Genomic DNA, 23,350 nt, shown 5'->3' with positions numbered 1-23,350 from the left:
TGAATCCTGACAAAAGTCCTGGATCGAGGGATTTGGAGATAGCTCCTTATCTGCCATTCATTAACATTTAGACATTTCTGGCATAATTTCACACAGTTGGCATTCAGCCACTCTTTTGAATTAGGGTGGCTTACAAATGTGCAATTACAACATCACCAGTTGTGGGCTTTTAGAATGTTTCAATCCACAGCTGCTTTTTGTTGGGTTTGCTAATGCGGACTTATCTTGCCAATCAGACATGCACTTTCATACGTCGTCTGATGAGGATGGAAACTGCTTCATGCACAGAGCAGGAAAACACAGACAGATAGAAAATATTATACATCTGGTTACCTTTGTGCAAGCATTAAAAGAAGTTTGAGTAATGGTTTGGCCAGTAAAGCAAACAAGATTCTTTTTGATGTAATTTGAACAACCCGTGAGTGTGTTTTCATTGTATTTCTGATATCATCATGCCTAAAGGGCACAGATTCTTTGCTTTTTTATTAACTGTAAAATGATTGCGCATTCTCATAACTCATACACAAGCATTCCACAACAGGAATTTTGCCCTCTTTCTTCCTTGCCATTTCTATGTTTCCAGTTCGACTGTTGCTCTCTGCCAGGAAGGGAGTCATAAATTGTGACCAATCAGTTTTAAAACTTCCAAGCCTGCAGTCTCCATGCCCTAGCTCCAAGCTTCAATTTCCTTCTTTTGGAAGAGAAACCACAACTTGGCTTACTTTTGACTTCTGCGGGTTTTGAGGAGTTGTTGTTATTTATAGATTAATTTCCAGATTTGGCACAGTATCTGTACATGACTCTGATTTCCAGAACTGTGAAAGCAAGATATTGTAATTCATTGTGACAGGTGTCTAATAAAAAGAAATAAATTCTTATATAAAAAGACTTGTGGTGTTAACTCTCATCCTCATTATTCCATTAAAGTGATTCTCCCAGTACCTTCTAGAATAACTCAGAAGCAAACTGCATGTTATTCTTGGGGGTGTGGTTGGATATTTTATCATGGAAAAGGTTAACCTGACTCTCTGTCACAGCCCACCAAATGCTCACTCCAAAGCTGCTTTTTAGCATTACAGAAACTGTCAGAGATCTAATCATAGATTAACAGTATAATGTGTAGTGTAGCCCTGGCTACATTTTTTTTTAATTCTGATTAATTTGTATCCAAGTATATATATATATATATACCTTGTATATATACCTTGGCTCCCAGACCACATCCCTAGTGCCCCCCTTTCCAGGCCTCCTCTCAGCTATCTCAGACTTCTCTTGGGGGCTCCAGGAACCTCACCCCCTTACCCAACCATGAGGCAGTCTGAGCTATTCCAACTCCCCTGGGCAGCACTGAAGCCCCTACATCAGTCTATGCCAACACACTGACCTGGGGGGAGAGACCCACATTCACAAAGGTTCAGTCACCACCACCATGAACCAGCCCTGACCAAGGCAGATACTGCTGCTCAGACCACCCTCTTTCACCAGGGGGGAGGCCACAGAGAAGAGTTGTGGCACTCAGCCCCCACAAGGAACTCCAGGAGTATGGGGAAACCAGGAAGGCAGTGGAAAGTCCCACAGCCAAACAGGATCCTAGGGAAAGCTGGCTGTAGCTGGCACGCTGGTCCTGATGTCCTGAATGCCCAGGCTGGTCAGGTAAGACCACATGAGCAGATCAGCCAGGCAGAAAGGTCAAACAGCCAGGCATTGAGGAGAGGGTGGGGTATGGAGGACTGGCTTTGAAACCTCAGGGGGAGGGGATAAGAGAGGTGGACTGGGAATGGGGGAGGGAATAAAACAGAGGAAAGGGAGACAGTCAGGGTCAGATACAGGGAAGATGCGGAGGGTAGATAACCTGAAGAGGGAGTGGAGGAGACAGCAAGGAAGGAGTGAAGAGTGTGACCATTTCTGCATAGAGGCTTCCTGCTTGCAAACATGCGATTGTAGACTGCGAATTAGGCTACTTCCTGATGGGAGACTCCTCTCACATTATACCGCCATCTCACTATGGCTTTTCCTTTTCTGATGAGGTGGTGGAGAAGATGGAAGCGTGGGCAAACCGCAGGTCCCATCCACCCCGCCACTCTTTGGTTTGTTAATCAATGCAAGCCACCAATCCCCTGACAGCAGTGGTTTTGGGGACTCAAACTCCCCCCCCCCCATCCTGAAATTACTTTAAAAAATAGACTCCCACATGGCTATGAAATCACACCACACAGTAAACCATTTTAAAAGATTTCTTTTCAGGATTCTTTATATGGAGGTATCATGCTCAGATAGATTTCTGATAGGCTAGCCATGGTAATTGGACCCCGATGATTGTGTGTTCATAATAAAGATTAAAAATACAGAACATGAATGCCATGCTAGTAGGGAGAGGTCTGCTTCATCACATGCCCCCCCCTCTTTCCCCATTCATGCCCTACCGCCAGAAAACAAAAACATGAATGTGTTTTAGATAGGGTTGCTGTCCATTCCCAGTATTACTGTGCACACTGAAGAGGTTGAATGACTGTCCCCTTTTTCCCCACTGAGACCAGCAGCAACAGGCAGGTGAGCTCAATAGTAGCAAAATACCCATTGGGGGCAGGCAGTTGACAAGCCTGAGTCTCATATAAAATGTGTGACACAGTCAAATTGGATGTGATCACAGCAGATCACACTTTTTCAAGAAACAGGCATCACTGGTATATCCGTGGAATATACTGTGCCTCTTATTGAATAGTTCTGAGGCTCCAATAGTAGCCCAGTGTCCTGTGGCATCCCTAAGCTATGACTCTGTCCTTCCATGGAGAATATAATGCTGTCCAGGGCAGAGTCTGCACTTACTTTGTTTATTCCATTGTCAATCCTGTAGAATTCAGATCGCTTTGAACTCGGGTCTTCCTCTCCCCCCTCCTCCCCATTGAAACAGGAAAGTCTTCTGCACATGGTTAGGGAGGCTCAGAAGGTGGGGGGGGGCTCTTTCTTTCTTTTCTTGAAGGGGGGCAGAAGCCAAGCAGGGAGCCTCTTTCTTTTCTTGGAGGGGGGGGGGGGGGAGAAGATCGAAAAAGGCAGAGGAGGGAGGAAAAATCCAGGACCGACAGAAGTTGAAGGAAGTTAGGGGCTTCTCCTTTAAGGCAAGCGTGTCACATGACCAGGTGTAGCCTATCAGAGGTTCTCTACCACGGAGCTTTCTTTATTCAGGATATTCAGCACTCCAAGATATCGCACAATAAAGGTAGGGGCACTCCGGATCAATCCTTCTTGCTGCAGAAGGAAAATTAAAATCACCCAAAATCCAAACGGAAATCGCATTCTGTGTAGAGGGCAGGGACTGAATCGCGCTGGGGTTGGAATAAAAGCTCCGTGCAGTTTACATCCACGACAGAAAAATTATTCCGTTCTTGAGTGGTTTAGTCATTGATCAGCAGCACATTGGACCTTGTCTGGACTGAGTTTCAATGTTTTGGACCTCATCCATCTCATTACCTTCTCTAGGAAATTGTTCAGGGCTTCCAGAGACCTAGTGGAAAGGGAGAAACAATGTTGGGTGTCTTCCAAATATTGATGACTCCTTTATCCTATTACTGTGATGAACATTCCCAGTAGTTTCATGTATATTTCAAACAGCATGAAGGACAAGATGGGCGCCTGCAGGACCCAATCATCAGTAACATCATCAGTAAACCTTAATAATATCCAAACTGAGTACTCACCCACTACCTGATTGGCCCTCAGCAAGGAATGGCCCACCTCCTGGTAGTATATCCTCAATCAGGAGGCAGACCTTGGCCAGGAAGTGCTTAATAAGGGATGAGCTTTTCCTACCAGTTTCAGTAGGTTGCTGGGTGGAAGAGGAGCCAGCCTTAAAGCATACTGCACTCCCAGTACATTACCCTGGCTTCCTGGCCTCTTTCAACTCAGAGGACATGGGAGGGGGAGCTGGGGATCCCCCAGTCCCAGCTGGAGGCTGGCATCCCTAATCTTCCCTGGGGCACAGTGCCACAGAGAGTTTCCCACCTAAGCAGGCCTTTCCTCCAGGGGAACTGACCTCTGCAGTCTGGAGACAATCTTTCATTCTAGGGGATCTCCAGATCTCACCTGGAGGCTGGCATTCCTAAACTGTGACAGGGATGCCAGCCTCCAGCTGGGACCTGGAAATCCCACTTGTGGGGTTTCTTGAAGAATGTCTCAGGGGGTTCTCAATGGTAAAAAAGTTGAAAAAAGCTAACATGGAGGCAATAATTGAGAAACTCACTCTTTGCCAATCAATATTTTCATGTTTGTTTGTAACATACAACTGTTTTTGATTTACTTTGATGTTGAACTAAACTGGAGAGCATACAGACTGAAAGTTTCTCAGTTCATCAAGCAAACTGTGCTATCAATTAAATATTTTAATTGAAGGAAGAAACTGTGACTAGTTTCTGAATTACTGGATTACATTGTTATTACAATTACTGCCACCCAGCATTTCTTTGTTTCCCACCTGGAGCCTAGCATCCCTGCACCTCCATGGGATCCAAAGCCAGAAAGTCCCCCCTCCCACGTAATCCTTTTCTCCAGGGAGATTGATTTGTTGCCTGAAAATGACATGCAAATCTCTCATCTCTGAGACCATGTGGAGCTGCATTTAGTCTAAAATCCAGGCTCATGAGCTGAGAAACCTCAGGTTCTGAATTCCACCCATTTTGTCCAGACCCAGGACCCATTGCTCCCACTGACTACTTTCAAGACCATCGAAGAGTAGAGAAAGGATGCAGTCAGGCACTCTGCCTTTGTGCTTGGAGCTGGCTCAGGTTGAATATTCTTTTTCTTCAGTTTCCAGATACCCTGCTGAGGCAATCTGAGAAACATGAGGAAGCTATCAGAACAGAGTTTGCCTGCATAGAAGATTAACAGCATCTAGCTACTGAATATAAATTTTTGGTAACTTGCTTCTTTCCTCAGTGAAAGAGAACTACTGTGATCTGGAATGAAGCCACTGAAGCTTCCCCCACTAAGTTATTTCATAGTATGCTGCTTTTCTTTACCCAAAGGAGTCTTACAGTCACCTTCCCTTTCCTCTCCCCACAACAGGCACCCTGTGAGGTAAGTGAGGCGGAGAGAGCCCTGATATTCCTGCTCGGTCAGAATAGTTTTATCAGTGCTGTGGTGAGCCCAAGGTCACCCAGCTGGCTGCATGTGGAAAAGGAGCACAGAATTAAACCCGGCTTGCCAGATTAGAAATCTGCACTCCTAGCTGCTATACCAAGCTGGGTCATTCATCAGGTCATCATCTGAATTAATAGGATCATCATTTTCTGCTTCCGTTTCATAACAAGAAAGAGTATTGCTTGAAGCCATTTATGGCGTCCTGACTTCTTCTCAATGTTCCATGAGAACTCAAGGCAACTCAAAACCCCAACTGTTGCTGTTTGATACTGTCTTAAAATGTTGAGCAGTTTTAAATTTTTAATTTTTAAAATTTTCAATGTATTGTTTTAAATATATTATTGGTGTACGTTTTAAATCATGCACACTACCCTGAGCCAGCTCACTGGGAGGGCGGTATATAAATTAAATAAATAAGTAAGTAAGTAAGTAAGTAAGTAAATGGTAGCAAATGCAGAATGTGACATCTTGTACTTCAAGCAAAATGTCCCAATAGGCTCGTTCAAACTACTTATTGATTGGTTTAGCTCTCCCTCATGACATTTCCTAAAGTGAGCTTTTAGATCTAAAGTCATGATTCCAGTTTCAATGTCAGCACCTTGATAACAAATGCATGACACATTTTGACAGAGGTTTCCCTTCTCTCTCTTCATCAAAACTGTTTTTGCCAATTAATAATAACAGAGAAGGGAGACAGCATACATTTGTTTTCAAGCACTGAGAAGCAGAAAAACAGTTTTGTTTTGAAAACGCTAGGAAAATGATGGAATATATCAGTAAAGGTTGTACAAATGAGATCAAATACAAATTTAAAAATCAAATCTTTATTTCTGATGATGAAAATCAATAAAGTGTTATAAAAAGTTATCAGCTTGTTTCTGGCACTGATAACAACAAATTTAAGTTTGTATCCTACTATATTTTAAGATTATGTCCTCTCAGACACTCAGTAAAAGATACAGACAATATAAACTAGCTTCAAAGCCCATTCCTAAGAAAGGGCCTTGAAAGGGTCCCCTCTTCTGGCCAGACAGTTTAGGGTGGCTTTGGGCTGCAGCTCGCAGCTGGAGCAGGTAGGGGCTGGCCAGCTCATTAGCACGGCCAGGACAGAGCTCCTTAGCAGGCCAAGAGGCCCTTGTTAGCAGGCCCAACCTAGCAGAGCAAGAGGCCCTCGTTAGCAGGCCCTCCATCACAACCCTTTGCCCAGGGCCCTCTCCCCTTACCTGCTGCTGGTTCCAGTCACTGAGGCACGTCTGAGAGCAAAGGGGCTAGAGTCCAGGGATGGAGGGCAGGAGCTGCAGGGGCAGGGCTAATTGGCCCTATTCCAATTTGGACAGCCTCCCAGGTTGTTTCACAAATATGTAGAGGAACTATGGATAAGGATGTTTATCTCACTTTTAGTTCCAATGGGACTGTCAAGACTTCTCAAAAAGCAGCATTAAAATAACAACTCCACCATGACAGCATACGCCATAAATTAGACAGAAACATTCAATTGCATCATGACTCAAGGATTTTTTTTGTTTAATTTAAATGATGATTCTTTGTTTCCCTAAAGCCAGAGAAAGAGCAAGTAAAGCAGGTCTCTCTGAGGACATAATTCTACAAAATAAGTTCTGCAGCTGAGACCTTGCTTCTTGCAGATGTTTCAGAAGTCTAGGTTTCTGCTCACCTGACTGCACACAGAAGTCCAAATTGTATGGGACAGGCTGGTTGATACTATTTGTAAAATATGACTAAAAATGTGCATTGATTAGCAGGGTGGCAACTTGCCAATGAAGACGCAACTCGCTTAGTTGGCATAAAAATGGCCACAGCCTTTTATTGAATGCCTCCCCACCAAGCAGGAGGGGCTGGCTTGGCATGACCTCTCAGCTGTCCGGCTGCTTAACCCGAGGGTCCATAGATGTCTGTGGCCTGCCTCATTCCAGCCAGGAGAGCAGGCCCTCGTCATCTGTCTCCCTCACTGGGAGGTGACCATATCGGGGCCCACCAGGCATCCACCTCAATTTTGTGCCCCTAGGTCACTAGGCCTCCCAGCCAGGTAGGCCATGCTCATACCCCTGCTGGTCTCATTACGGAGACCCCCACAATCCCACGGCTTCCAGTGTGCAGACTGGAGCCCTGCCAACAGGCCCCTGCATTGTCTAAACCACAGCTGTGATGAAAGAAACACACAACCCCAAACTCCTTGAACATAACTATAGGGTGAGAGGGACGGAAACTGCTCCACTGTGGGCCATGGGCAAGGAGGACGCACGCCAGGCTGCATGGTGCCTGCATCCTCATTGACCTGCCCATTGCTGCATCAACGGCAGTCATGGTGAGTTGCAACAGCTAATTGGGCTTCTGTGTGGCAGGCTTCCCTACAGTTTTCCTGCACTGTCTCCTAGCAGTGGTCACCCCCTGTCTTGCGCCAAGAGGAAACATGGGATATAAACATTTTCTTCTTCATCTCTGGGGGAAAAAAGAGGCAAGAGGCTTACTTAAAAAAAATGACAGATGGGAATTTAGAGGACTTGTTACACCTAGTGTTATAATAGTTCATCAATATCTCAATATTTTACTACTAATTCTTTTGAAAAAATCAAATGTCCCATTGTGATGGGGAAAGGACAGGATTAGGGAATTGGGGACAGGATCAGGGGAAATGGCATCAGAACAGCACCTTTGGATCCGATCCAGTGTATTTTAACATACTGATATTTGTAGTGCTTATAAATGGTTACTAGATGAAAATAAGATGACAGATATTCACCTAAAGTATTTATTGAATTTTCTCAAATAATTTTTTTGGAAAAGATCTGCTACTTTGGCCATAATCAGTGACAGTATAGGCTAAATCTGCAGTTCTTTGAGACTATGAAATCTTTTATATTAAAATAAAAACCCATGCGGGAGAAACCCAAGATAGATTAACCACAGGACTTAAGTAGATTAAAAAAAACTGATCCAAAAGATGGTAGGCAAATTATTCAACCATGTGGGTTTCGTTAACAATGATCAAAGAATGATATAGAATGCAGAGAAGGGGGGAAATCCACATAGGTCTTTGATTAAATTCGTGCTAAATCAAATAGCTTGGTTGCTTTTAATAATTTTACATTTATGTGAATGAAAACACACAGATTTCCATTTTTAAAGGATTACATCATTTTCAGCATTTTCCATATAGGCTGCATATACAAATATGCAACAGACAAATATTAGTTGCAAGGCCACATAGTAATCCCCCTACATGTTGCATGATATACACAAGTGGGCCCCTGAGAATCACAGGAGGATAACTGCCACTTTCCTGCCAGGCGTAGGGGCGGTGCCACAGCCGGTAGCTGGCCCAGCATCACTTCTTTGTTGTTCCACTGCCAGTGGCATACATGGCATGGCTCCTAGGCTATGTGTCCACTGCTAGGCCTAGCAGGGTTCCTGGGCTGTAGCATCACCACTGGACCCAGCTTGGATCTCCAGAACTGTCATTGCTGCTGCTGAGCCCAGCACTTGTGCAGAGAATGCTACTGTACTATTCAGGGAATTTTTTAAACTTGGTGTATTTTTTAACTTTTCAGATTTTTCTGCAAATCTGGTTACCCAAGTTTGCTGAAAAATTTGTTTTACATCCATGTGGTCCTGATCCATGGATTTAGGTACCCCACAAATGGGAGTTGCAAGTCTCTAATAGTATATAGATACATGAGAGTAGATATTTAGATCCTCTTTACTTGTTCTTTTTAATGATGTCTATATTGCTAGGCCCTGCTCTACAGTTATGTGAAAAGCTATATAATAAATGCTTGGTAATTGCACGTTCTGTAGATTATGAGGTGGTAATTACATCTGAAGTCACCAAAAGGTGCAGGCAGTGATTAGGGGGATGCAAAGTTTTGAATCACCAGGTTTCACTTTAGGGAGAACCACTTAATTACCTGACTCTTATGTGGTCCACGGATACCTTATAATTACCAGCAATTTAGTATAACTCTTCTGAGAGGATATGTTTGTTGAGTAAGGAGGGAATTCTTCAGATGTATTTGATCTTTTAATGAGTATTTATTTAACTCTATGTGAAGCAGTTCCCATTTCCCAAGGAGGTATAATGACCCTAGATTTCGCAGGGTACTAAATTAATGTCAAGGGCTGAAAAAGCACATGAATAACAAAGGCCATATCTGACACAACAATGACTGATGTGATTGAAAGCACAAAAAATCATACCATGCTTTTTTCTAATGAAGAATTTTAAAAATCACGAGGGGTTGTGGCTTAGTGGAAAATCATTGTGCTTTAAACACAGAAGGTCACAGGTTCAGTACCTGGTATGTCCAGTGAAGAAGATCAGGTAGTAAGTGATATAAAATACCTATTCTTGAGATCCTGGAGAGCCCCTGACATTTAGATTAGACAATTGATCTTTGAAGATCAATACAAGGTAGGGTGAGGTAGGTAAGGTGGGGAGAGCCCTGATATTACTGCTCGGTCAGAACAGCTTTCTCAGTGCTGTGGTGAGCTCAAGGTCACCCCGCCAGTTGCATGTGGGGGAGCATGGAATCAAACCAGGCTTGTCAGATTAGAAGTCCACTCTCCTAACCACTACACCAAGCTGGCTCTCTGGGGTGGTAAGCGACTACTGGATCATGCCACCATTCTTGTTATGCTGTTGGAGGTATTGCTATTATGGGGTTTTAAGGGGGATTTATGGTTTTATTTGTAAGCTGCCATGAGTTCTGAAGAGGTGGTGGGATAGAAATGTAATAATAAATACATAAAAATAAATGATGCCCAAGAAGAAACAGCAGAGATAGCCAGCATTTCTGGTATATGTGGGATATCCAAGACACACACAGAGGTATTCTGGTATGTGCCTTAAATAGCCGGATTTGTCTTGAAGTTAAGGTTGGGTTTTGTAGCTCCTAGAACAATGGGCTTGATGAGACTGCATGTGTATGATAAAGAAATTTAGGAGGCAGTGAGGTTTTGATTGATATGGGCAAAACATGGCATGAGGTCCTGGAAGTTTCCCAGGATAGAGATAATACTTGTGATTGCCCTGGGTGATCCCTTGATGACTTTCTCAGACAAAAGACAAAGACATGGTAACATTGACTGAATTAAGACAAAAATGTAAATGGCGCCTTGATGATCTTGTGATTAGAGAACAGGAAATGGGTTTAGGTCTGGTAGGTATGTCAACTATGATTAACAGGGTTCCATAGGAGAGGTGGGAAGGAAAAAGCACTTATGAGGGATGATAAGATTAGTAGCATTCCTAGGTGTACCATTGCCCTGCAAATAAGTATTATTTTTTATTATTAATTATATTTGTAGGCTGCCACTCCCAGCCTGCTGCCCCACAACAGCTTACAATAATAATAAAACTTACAATAAAAGCCACATAACCCTCCAGACCCCTAATTCCACTACCCTACCCCTCCCCCAGTTTGCCAAATCCCTGGAGTGATGTTTCAGATAGGAGACCCCAGAGGAGGGGCAAGTTCTTCTGTTAGCCTGGCCTCAACCCAAAAGGCTGGTGGAAGACTCCATCTTACAGGACCTGTGAACTGAGTCAGCTCTGGCAGGGCCCTTATCTCTTTTAGGAGCTTATTTCACCAGGCGGGGGCCAGGGCCAAAAAGGTGTTGAGTTTCAGCTAGCTTTGCCTGAGTCATAGTGCCACTGCTTCCCAACAACTGGCAAATATTTCTGGGGTGATTCGGAATGGCCATCCATCAGGAGACAGAGCTGGGTGTCATCAGCATACTGATGACAACTCAGGCCAAAGCTCTGGACAAGCCAACCCCAAGGGTGAATGAAGTTATTAAAGAATATGGGGGCGAGAATCGCCCTTGTGGAAACCAACAAGGGAGGTGGTGGCTATGCGATTGCACTTCCCCCACTGCAACCCCCTGCGTCCAGGAGGAAGGAGTTCAGGAGGAAGGAGAGCGGCCATTTATGGGCTGCACCCCAAATTTCAGACCCGGCAAGGTGGTGCAACACCAACTTGTGGTTGACGACATCAAATGTTGTCTATTTCTAGAAAAGAGAGAAAAGCTAGCAGCTTCAGGCTGATGAAGATGTCACTGAGGATTCCAGGCAGTTCCTGGAAAGGATGACATCTGGCTGAAGAATATACTTTCTCATTTCTGCAAGAGTGCAGACATTGATGGTCAGCCTTTGAAAGAACTGACACACATTTATGAGTTTCTAGCACAGCTATGTGATTGCAGAACAATATAATAGACATGTGCTGCCAACAATGTGAAGGATGTTTGCCGTAAACTTCCCCTCAAAGTGAGGAGGGGCCTGACCACTAACAGCATGCTTCATAATTAACTCTTTGCTTGCTTGCTTCTATAAGTCCTTGGTATGGCCTCCATGTGGCTAATTTTGAACTGGACAGTCTAGTGTTTTCCTTTTTTCTCCAGAAAATAAATTGAAAAAAATACTAGACATGTAGAATGATAGAATCATAAAGTTGGAAGAAGTCATACAGGCCATGTCGTCCAGCCCCCTGTTCAATGCAAGATCAGCCTGAAGCATCCATTATAAACTACCAGTGAGGAGGACTTGCTAAATCCTTGGGCAGCCAGTTCCACTGCTGAACTATTCAGGCTGTGGGGATTTTCCCCCTGATATCTAGCTGGTACTATTCTACACATAATTTAAACCCATTACTGTGGATCCTATCCTCTGCTGTCAATAGGAACCTTTTCCTGCCCTACTGTAAGTGACAACTTTTCCAAATACTTAAAGACAGCAGTCATGTTCCCTCTCAACCACCTCTTCTCCAGGCTGAACATTCCCAAGTCCCTCAGCCTTTTCTCATAGGACTGGATCCCTAGCCCCTGGATCATTCTTTTTGCTCTACTCTGAATCCTCTCAATTTTGTCCACATTCTTTTTGAAGTGAGGCCTCCAGAACTGCACATAATACTCCGGGTGGGGTCTGCATACAGCAGGACTATGACATCTTGGGATTTTATTTATTCAGTCATTCATTCAATTTATATATTACTCCTCACCATGATGTCTGATGTGATGTGTCTGTTGATACAACCCAATATTGCATTTGCCTTCTTTACCACCACATCACACTGTCTGCTCATATTTAGCTTACAGTCCACAAGTACCTAAATTCTCGTTCACACACACTGCTACCCAGAAGTGTATCTCCCATCCAGTATGCATGCTTCTCATTTTTATGACCCAGATGTAAAACTCTGCACTTCTTGTTGAATTGCATCTCGTTCTCATTTGCCCACCTTTCCAGCACTTTCTGATATTGTTGAATTCTATCTTCTGGGGTATTTGTAACTCCTCCCAATTTGGTGTCATCTGCAACTGTCCAGAAGTTCATAATTAAGTATGCCTATAACCATGATGCCAATGTCGATGCATGCTCTCTTTCTTCTTTCTGGCTGCAAGCCTAGTTAATTTGAAAATTAGAACAGTCTCACTTTTTGTTTGCAGGCTTAATTAGAAAATATTTCATGTTTGTATGTCCAGTATTTTCTAATTAAGCCAAGTTCCATGCATACCCTCTTTCCTTCTCCTGCAGCATGATAAAGTGGTGACATGCCAGCCCCTTGTTCTCTGTTGCAGCCAGAAGGGCTTGAAATGAACCAAATCTACCAGACAGCAGCCAGGCAGGATGCTGCTGGAGCAATTCTACTGGCTCAACTGAAATAAAGTGAAACATTCTGTCAGCTGATTGGGGGGGGGGGGGTAGATGCATGCAGGAGTAAATTTTCTAAAGAAAAGTGGGGAAAAGATCTTGCAGGACATGGCAGGAAAGAGTGCTGGATAGTTTGGAGGCAGCAAATCCCCTGGAGGGTGGGGTACAGACAGGGTTTCTGCTTTGCATTGAGATCACTGATGGCTACATCTGAGTAAACATGAGTTTAAGGATCTCATGGTAATCTTTCCAGTGATTTCAATGGCTGAATTAAGAAGAGCTAGATTTTGTTTTTTGTATCCTGCTTTTTGCAGTCTGGACGAGTCTCAAAGCAGCTTACAATCACTTATGCTTCCTCTCCTCACAAGTCACGCTGTGAGGAAAGTGAAGCTGAGAGAGCTCTGACTGAACTGTGATGGGACCAAGGTTATGCAGCTGGCTGCATGTGGGGGAGTGGGGAATCAAACCCGGTCCCCCAGATTAGAGGCCACTGCTCTTAAGCATTACACCAAGCTGGCTCTCACCAAGCTAGCAACTACTATTTCCTTCTCAGGACAATCTAGGTCTTAAAAAGCTTGGCTTTGGATGAATTGTGTCTCTTGTATACCGAAGAAAATATAGTTTGCTAGGTAACCTATGTAATTCTATGCAGTTTCATGCCTTTCTAATTATTTCATTGATTTCAGTGGACAAACCAGCCTTTTTCGATCTTTTGACAATGGAGGAGCCCTTGAAATATATTTCAGACTTGAGGAACCGTGGAAATGGTGGCATGCCCCTTCAGAGAAGTGGGTGTAGGAGTCACCCAGGAGTTACAGGAGTCAGTCAATCAGTCGATCCATCATTGACCATTTCCATTCTGGAGGAAGAGACTAGGCCTGTAGAGCAACAGGAGAAGTGGGCTCCAGTGATGTCCCTCACTTAGACTCAAAGTAACAGCATAGGACTGATCGGCATATTATGTTAAAGAGCCAGTGTGGTGTGGTGGTACACGTTTTGTTCCCCCTGGACATCATAATGTGTTAAGGAAGGCAGTGAGTTTACTCCCCCCCCAAAAAAATCATTTTTTGTTTCAAGAATAAAGTAATAGAGGCAAATGGACAGGAAATATTTAGAGCATACAAGATTTGAATTATGAAGGGGTTGTACAGCTTTATGAGAGAAACACATTTATTATGCTAGAATAAACATGCTCCACTGGAAAAGCAGAAACAGTCCCCTCGGTGATCACAATCGCCAAATGAATGCTGGCTGCAATCCAGAGAAATTCGAACTTACTTGTATTTCATTTGTATCAATGGGACCTAAGCACAAAGTACTTAGGTTCCCCCTATTTTAGTTTCACTTTGATTTTTATATGTGATAAGAAAGACCTCTATGTGGGACCCTTGAAAGCCCCCACCAGTCTGAGTGGACAACTGTAGTGAGCTAAGGGTCAGATTCAGTCTAAAGTAGCTTCATGCATTTTGCCTTTGCTCAGAATCCAAGTTTGGCAGTGAAGTTCAAATGGAAACAAAATTATTATTGCCCTTATAAATTTCATTTATAATAACAGGCAAAGAAAGTAGCTATGGCTGCAAGCCCATATAGACTTTTAAAAAAGTTCTCCAAATGGGACTTCAGTGTGACTTGCTTCCATGCATCAGCTAAGGCTATAACAAAACTATCCAACTTGTGAAAAAATGCAGTCTACCCTAGAATTTACCTTGGCATTCTATTAATTAGGGCTGCTGTGATAGACAGCACTTGGGAAATAAGGCTTTAAGCACTGAAACAACAGCAACAGTCAGTGAGTCAATCCTTGACCATTTTTGCACAAGTCATTTTCCTCAGTTCACCCTCTGCTTGTTCATGGGGTTTATTTGGGCTTCCTCATAATGTTGCCTCCCTCCTGTGGCTTTCCTGGGGCTGGTGCAACTCAGCCTGGAGCCAAGGGAGAGATATATGTTCTTTCTTTCTTTCTTTCTTTCTTTCTTTCTTTCTTTCTTTCTTTCTTTCTTTCTTTCTTTCTTTCTTTCTTTTTTTTTTTTTAAAGGACTGTAGCCTGACCATGTGGGAGGGAGCTGAGGCAGAGAGCCAGGTCACCTTGCTGTTTTTTCCTTTGCCCTGCTGTACTACTCTGTTTGGAGTCATGCTGCAGAGCCAAGGGAAAGTGGTTGTTTTCTCCTTTGCCCCTCCATGCTGCTCACAAATTGAGCTTTCCTGCTAAGGGAGAGGGGGGACGACACATGAAAATACTGCTTCACTAACTTAAATCATTATATGTTGCAGCAGATCTGCATAGCTATAAACATGCTCTAGCTATAAACATTCTCTATAAGCATAGCTATGCAGATCTTGATTTTTTTAATTAAAATTATTTTTCTATGTTGGGGGGTCGCTAGAGTGCGAGAATACACTGCTGAAAGGTGATTGGTGGCTGATGCCATGTCATAATGATTGACACGTCAAAACGGGGGGGGGGGGCAGATTGTCCTGACTTCCACTTAATCACCTGGCTTGTCAGGAAGAAAAATCCTGGACAAGGCAGTCGTCAAACACAGGAGAAGACTCCCATCTGGAAATCAGAAACCATATATTACTGGAGCACAGATATCAAAACTGGAGGTGGTGTGCCTTAAATGCCTCTGTGCAGAGAAGGTCCTCACTAGTCAGTCAGAACTAGAGCTACAGGCTGCTCTGAACCCTGTGATTGACCAGCCGCAGATAAGTGGGAGTTGATACTGCTAGTGGGCTGGAAGGAAGTCAATCTAATTCAGAATTCACTCTGACCATTTCCGCATGAGGAATTTGGCCCACCTCACTGCTCATTTCAGATTGGGCCAAATTCCTACTTCCTGATGACATCAGGGCCAGTCCGAGGTGGTCCCAGGCCTGACATGATTCAATGCTTGAAATTACCATAAAGCTGTGAAGATAAACACAGCAACAAATACTGTACAAAACAAGATGCAACTGAAGGAGAAGGATGTCCCAAACCAACTGAGCACCAGGCCCAGGAAACAAGCACTTAAATAGGAGAGGAGTGGACCCAAATAAAATTTGCATAAAAGTAATAGCTGGACTCTGACTTTGTTTTGTTGAGCTAATATCCAGCATTCAATTCACAGCTACCCATTTGATCTGCAAAATAATTGTTTCCTCCAACAAGACACAGGGATTGCACAGTGAAGAGTCTCATACAACAAAACTTTAAAATAAATAAAGGGATTAATTTGACCAGGGCTCTGTCCTGGAAAAAAACAAACCCTCAAGAAACAGAAAAACCCTTGCAGAGTTTGAAAAACATTTCACTTTTATGGATTAAGTGACCTATAGCTAGCTTCTACACAACGTCCAATCTCTATAACATCTAGGATAATGGGGAAATACATTCCTGTCAAATCAGTTGGCATCCAGGCAGGCACCACACATTTTAAACATTCTACTCCTTTTTCAGTCATATTCCATAGTCTTCATTAAAAGCTTTGTCAGTATAATTCAATTTACAGGAACAGCTTTAGGGAAAGAGGGCTGTTTTCTACTATCTGCTTGTAAGGTTACCGACCTTCAGGTAAAGCCTGAAGATCCCCAGAAATACACTTGAACCTCTAACTACAGAGATGAATTCCCCTGAGAAAATGGCAGCTTTGAAAGATGGAGTCCATGGCTTTAGATACCTGCTGAATTTCCTTTCTTCCCCAAACTGTACCCTTCTCAGATTCCTTCCCCAAATCTCCAGAAGTTTCTCAAGTTGGAGTTGCCAACTCTATTTGCTTCATATGGACAGCCTTCCTTGCTAGATGGGCTGCCACAGTCCCAAGTGAAGCTTCAAAGAAGTTATCAATTTCCTCATAACTGAACCCTCTACAACCCTGTTGCCACTAGGCCCACAACTATAGATTGTACAACTATGAATTGTTAGCATTAGAAATATATAAACTGGGTTAAAATCAATTTACTTTTTTAGATTGGGAAGCATTCATCTGCTTATAATGAATGTATTTGTCAAATAAATTTAAGTTGCCCCTCCCCACTTCAAGTTCCATGCCACAATCATGGACAAAAAGTTTAAAAGAATATTTCTCAGGACAGCACCAAGACAATATGGATGATAGCACTCTTTGAAAATCAATCCTAAACCAGAAAGAACCTTAGGTGGGCACAGCTGTAATGAGCACTATAATTTGGGAAGGCACCAAAGGCCCCTAGTTTGTGTCTTCTTTTTCAAAGGACAATTTTCTTAATCTAAAAGCAAGCTTATTCTTTCAATGGATATTGTCCACTCACAAATTTTAAATTCCCCATTCCAATTCTTAGGTGGGGTAAACTGCTGGACCAAGTGGGGTGATGGATTCCCTGACCACATCATGGTTCAGCTCTCTGTGTATGTTCTCGCCCTGATCATAACAAAGAGAGCAGGAGAAATCTCTCCCTCCCAGTATGAGACCTGTGGATCAACCAGGGCTGATTCTGCAGTTACTTTGTTTTTTTCCTTGTGTGGATCCAGATCAATTTCAACTCAGTCTTCCTCTCCCCCCCCTCCCCATTGAAACAAAAAAGTGTTTTGCAAGAGGTTAGGGAAGCTCAGAAGGGAAGGGGGGAGCCAAGCCCAGACGGAGCTCCCTCCTTCCTTCCTTCCTTCCTTCCTTCCTTCCTTCCTTCCTTCCTTCCTTCCTTCCTTCCTTCCTTCCTTCCTTCCTCCTCCCTTCCCTTCCCTTGAAAGGGAAGGGGGAGAGAAGATTGAAGACAACAAAGGAGGGAGAAAAAAACCATGAGGCAAACCTCTACCCACACAGAAGTTACTGCGTCTGCAGCTTCTGGGGAGAGAAAATTAGTGCTTCCCCTTTAAGAAAAGCTTACAGCCTGGGCGCTTCTCTACCATGGGACCAATCAGAGCTTCTCTGCCATGGCAAACATGCTTTCTCAATCTGATTCTGAAAATATTGAGGGTTATTTCCACGCAGGGAAAAGGTAGGGTTACTCCGGATCAATCATGTTTGTTGCAGAGGGAAATTTTAAATCGGACAAAATCAATAAGGAAAGCGCATTCTGTGTAGATGGCAGGGACCGAATCAACCTGGGATTGGAATAAAAGCTTCATGCAGCTTACACCCAGGGCTCTGCAGCAAACTTTAAGGAATGAGACAATTGCTTATTCAGTCTTAATGGTTACAATGATGTCATTTGCAACTTATTTAATCAAAGGGATACAGATGGAAGGTGGCTTTTTTCCCTGTTTAATCCTGGTTTCTTGTTATTTTGTTTCCATTTATATGTTTTATATAGTATTAAAAACCAACATAGGAAATTGCACTGAATTAGAGGAAATTAAATTAAGCAAAAGGAAATCAAATTAAACAAACCTGCGGCAATGATGATAAATGACTGACTTAAACCAGGCTTGGGATGCAAAACTTTTCAGGAACCCGTGACATGAGCTGGATATTAAGGATCCATTACAATGGCATCTCAAGAGCTTTATCCCTTCACAGCCTCCAAATTCAAATTCAGGCCTGGTTAAAAGTGGCTTGAAGGGTCATTTCTCACCCTGAGGAAAGCAGAAACTGTGACTGTGTACCTCACTAATTCCCTTATTCTTTTCCCTACTCTTATTTCCATATGATGTGCAAAAATAGAAACTTGCCTTCCAACGCTTCATCTAATAGGTGGACACAGCAACTAGTTGTATTAAGTCTGCGCAACTCCAGCAACAGACTACAACTACTGAACAGAGAAAATCAGGCAAACTCATGCACTTTTATACCTTTCAGGCAGCCAACATGAAGTAAATGCAATGTGCTGATATCACACAAAAGCAATGCAAATACATTGATAACATCATGGGGCAACACTCTGGTTTTTGACAAACCTCTATAGTAAGAGGCTAATTCTACCATAGAGTTTTTGCCCGAAAGCCAGAACATTGCCTCTTGATGTGCTGACATCACTTCCAGGTGATGTCAGCACATCGTGTTAATTTTCTGCACTCTTCCCCCCTCCAAGAGTACATACACCCCATTCCCCAGTGGCAGCTAGAAGGGACCTGACAACCTTATCTGCATGACTATCAACTAATGAACACATGGAGTCTATGCATGGTGTCCATGTTCCCTTCCTGTGACTGATAACATTCAGAAAGCACCATCCCCAATCCCAGGGAGGATGCTGATGCACAGATACTTCCCCTGTACATTTATACTGTGCATTTACACTGTACCCAGCAATCACATAGGAGCAGGTATAATCCTTCCTCATTAGGGGCAGGGTGTTCAAATCAATAAATGACAGTTCCCTCCTGGCTTGGCAAACAAATGTGACATTGCTTCAAAAGTATAGAGAAAAAATATTCACGATATTAAATGGTTTTCAATATAACAAACAAACCTAATAACTGCACAGCTAAAGGCAAAACTGAATGATAATGTCTATGAACATATCAAGATTTGAAGAGACATGATCTTCAGTAAAATCAGAGTCCAGTAGCAGCTTTAAGACCAACAAAGATTTATTCAAGGTGTGAGCTTTCGAGTGCAAGCATTCTCCCTCAGATGGTCAGTTCATAGTCTGACGAACAGTGCTTGCACTCGAAAGCTCACACCTTGAATAAATCTTTGTTGGTCTTTAAGACTAAAGAATAAATCTTGTTGGTCTTAAAGCTGCTACTGGACTCTGCTTTGGTTGTGCTACTTCAGACCAACACGGCTACTCATTTAAAATGATCTTCAGTGCCCTTCAGGAAGAGCACTCAGAACAAAGGCAAATTTTGGCAAGCTGCATCCATTAACACAAGGAAAAAGAGAACGTCCCAAAGGTTAACTTGAAGAAATAGAGGGCTGCTTTCCCCCCGTATGCTCTTCCAGCTGCTGGCCAGACGGCTGCTGCCACTGCTCTGACTGGCATCCTTTTTCTGGCTTGGAATTAACAGTTTCCCTCAGACAAGTCCCAGGCCTTCTATCCTTTTCTCTGCAACCCAAATTTGCTGCATTTCAGAAATTTGGCAGGCAGTGAAGTCTCTAAGATGGGAGAACAGAAGAGCTCAGCTTCAAACAGATCAGATGGGAGTTGGGGCCTGATGAAACTGTCTTCCTGAAGAAACTTTGCTGGGTACAGAGAAAAACTTTCTCTAGGAGGAGACCAAAAGCCAACTCTCAATAAATCCTATTGTGTATATGTATTGGATAACATAGTTGCAGTCAGGGAATTGTGGAATCACATGTGGTTAAACATTTTTCAAAGGGTGACAAATATGAAACTTTTACTGAAGCTTATTCATAGTCAAATGTAATGTAATGTAATAGAAGAAAGCAGAGTTTAAACTAAATAATGCTATTCCCTAATGCATGCAGCTAGCTGATCCAGCAGCACGTATGTTTATGTATGAAATCATAGGTGTGGGCCCCTGGCTTGCTTCCTTAGGAGAGACCTGCAGGAGATCTGCAGAAGAGCACAGAAAGAGAAGGAAGAGTCCAAGAGAAACTTCTAGTGTAGACAAAGAGAAGCATCCCACATTTATACAGTCTGGTTCAAAAGAAAAGGAAATATAGGGCCCCCAGTGTCCAGGCATGCTTTACTCCAACAAATCCTTCAGCTTCAGATGGCTACAAGTAAGGTGCTCCTAGAAATACACACAATTAACTAGCTACTTGATCACCAGTGGTGAAGAGAAAGGGAGCAGGGCCTTGAGCATCCCTAAGCCAATCCCACACTGTATGCCCACTTGAAGCTGAAAGAGGCCTCTGTGTATCCATCTCCTTCCATACAAGAACCAGTTATGTCCCTTGAGCTTGAGTAACGTGCCTTCTGGTTTTGTTATGTCTATACAATGGCGTTAAAAAAGACATAGAAATTAAAAGAAACATATCAATAGTGGCCTGTGAAATTCGTTGTAATAGCATTAAAATCTCATTATTTCCTGAATGATTTGAGATGTTGATAATTATACTATTTGAAAGATCAGCATTACTATAACACCATCCTGGGTTAAGTTTTCAGGGTGAAAAACTGCTGGAAAAAACTGCAGCTGTCCAGCACACACACATCAGATTTGTAGCAGCTCAGAGAGGGGGAGAGAGAGAGACTATTATCAGACAGGCTACGATGCACAAATTCATTTTCTGGCACACTGCTTCTCTCATTGGTCTAAGTATGGTTCTAATCGGGGAAGGTCTCTCTGAACTCTACCTTTGTGATTTCAATTAAAGGAAGACTTAAAAAAAATCATGAATGCAAACAAAACAAAAATCTGTTGAATAATACAATTTTTCTCCAAATGATTTTTCCACTTCTACTGCCAAAGCAAACACATGGTACACGTTAGGCAGTTGGGCCTACATCAATTCATCAGCTGAATGAACTGCACCAAGTCGACTGCCAAACCTGTTACACTAAATCCCACTGTTTTTAAAGTCTAACTCCAAACATCCTTTCAGCCTTGCGGAGAATTCTGAATATATCTTGAACATACTGCATTTCTACAATTGCAAAGGCAATTTCTTTCTCCTTCACAATATCTTTAAAAATATTCATTTAAAGCTTGAGTTAAAACTGAGCTGAAACTACATAAACTACTTGGATTTTCCACAGTGCCAAAAATGCCCTCCCTATTCAGCAGTCACTCAGACCTCCATAGGTAAATATTTGCTTCTTCTTTTACTCTCCCCTTTTTCACACACGATGATGTCATCACATGCACAAATCTGATTGGTCCCATAGTACTATGACATCATCACAATAACTGCATGATATCAGGTGGGTTGGGATCACCTAAATAGCTAATCTAGGAGGGAGAAAGAAATAACAGGGAAAGAGATAGTAGTGAACCAAGCAGGGTAAATAATGGTGCTAAATGAAATCAAAAGTTACCCCAAGTGCTTTATGGGGGGAGGAGATCTTAATCTCTCCCAAAGACTGGAGGACATTAGGTGAGGTTCTATTTGGATCTGGAGAAGGAATTGCCATTTATCAAGATTCAACATTGAATAGTCACTGTTACAGGATACGGTCCAAGATAGTTCACTTAATGCCATTATCACATAAAGACCCAATCCTAGAATTATCTATGGATATAGGATCTGGCACAAAAGCTTTCACACTGCCACCTAAAATGTATCACATATTTACATCCATGGAGTGCCCGATATACAATCTAACTGGCATACCAGATATTTATGACAGGGCTTCCCCGTTCCTCTATTCACTATCACAAAAACTTTCATTTCACATGATTGGTCAACGAAGCTATACACACAAACTAATCAACCAAGCTACACATAAACTAATCAGCTGAGCTTTTCTCTATGTTTTGAATGAAATCACATTACTAGTTGAAGCAGGTAATTATAATAGAGAGGATCGAAAGGTTTCCTTCCCTAACTATGGAACCTTTCTGTGATGCAAAACAGCAGACCAATGCAAGGAACCATCTGCTATGGAAAAAGTGTACTTTGTCAGTGGACGTTTCCTTGCTTCACAGGAAGACTGTATTATTTGTGGAAAGGAACCTTTGGATTTATCCCAGTTTATATGTGCCCACTCAGATAGAGTCATTTTTATCTATCAAAAATATATATCAGACAGTGGCCTTGAAAAATTTGAGAAGCAGACACATTTCTTCTGCTACTACTATGGCAATATAGCATGGGGAGAGGTACAATTCCCATGAAGTTTAAGTTGCTAGACATACCGGATGTATCCAGTTACACCCCAAGACTGAAAAATAAAATTGTAGACAAATGTCTGAGCAGGGGAGAAAAGGCATGCCTATGCGAAATTATATTTCGATTTCAGGTGTAAATAAAACCATTTGTGTTGGTAGTGACAAATCAATCTATGATCCAGACAAAGGTATACATGAACCAAAATGCCTTGAGGAGATGGTCTTCTGAAAAGATAAATTCATAATAAGTATCATAGCATAGGCAAAATGTCTAATCTCCAAACAGCCAAAAGCATTAAGCCAAAAGAAGACAATGGCCCTTTCTGCACATACAGCTTATTTTTTTATTATCGTTGAATTCAAGGTGGTATGCCTTTAATTCAAAACCCGTGCTTGCACTCTGCACCTTTTGAAAAAATCTGATTTTTTCTGTGGAATCAGGGAGTATGTGTTCTCCATACCAGTGAGAAAAAAACAAAAAGTAAGACAACATTCAGAGTTGTTGTCTGTTTTTGTGTCATGTGGCTCATCTCTCTTTATTGGTCAGTTTCACATTACTGGTGTGTTTTTTGAACTTGTATGTAGACATCCTTCAAGTAGTATTCACTGTCCAATAGCCATCTTTGCAGAACCTAGTGGTTCGCCCCCTTCATCAGTGCACAAGCTCAATTATTGCTGACTTTTCCCATCGTGTCTGTTTAATTTTTTTTTAAGAGAGGGCATAGGTCTAGTGATACATGAGTTTCTCACAAAACTGGGATCACAGGAGAAAAAAAATCACCTGGGGCAGCTTTAAAGGATGTGTGTGTGTACTGTTTACAGAGATGTTTATTTTTATCTGTAAACCGCTCCTGTGGAGCGGTATAAATAAAGCAGTACAGGCAAACTAGGAGGAGAAAAGGGCAGGCCGGGTC

General features: G+C 42.5%; 1 protein-coding gene across 1 annotated transcript in view; it reads left to right on the top strand.

Moving 5' to 3' along the window:
* The first annotated feature begins 1,542 nt into the window (after positions 1–1,542).
* The window catches only part of LOC143824734 (uncharacterized), a 33,436-nt gene continuing 11,628 nt past the window's right edge, over positions 1,543–23,350 (top strand). Inside the window, exon 1 of the mRNA XM_077312334.1 lies at positions 1,543–1,653. Coding sequence (XP_077168449.1) covers positions 1,543–1,653 — 111 coding nt within the window. The remainder of the gene's footprint in view (positions 1,654–23,350) is intronic.

This window comes from Paroedura picta, chromosome 1 (genome assembly GCF_049243985.1).
Source record: "Paroedura picta isolate Pp20150507F chromosome 1, Ppicta_v3.0, whole genome shotgun sequence".
Classification (NCBI taxonomy): Eukaryota; Metazoa; Chordata; class Lepidosauria; order Squamata; family Gekkonidae; genus Paroedura; species Paroedura picta.
This window is presented reverse-complemented; position numbering and strand designations above follow the sequence as displayed.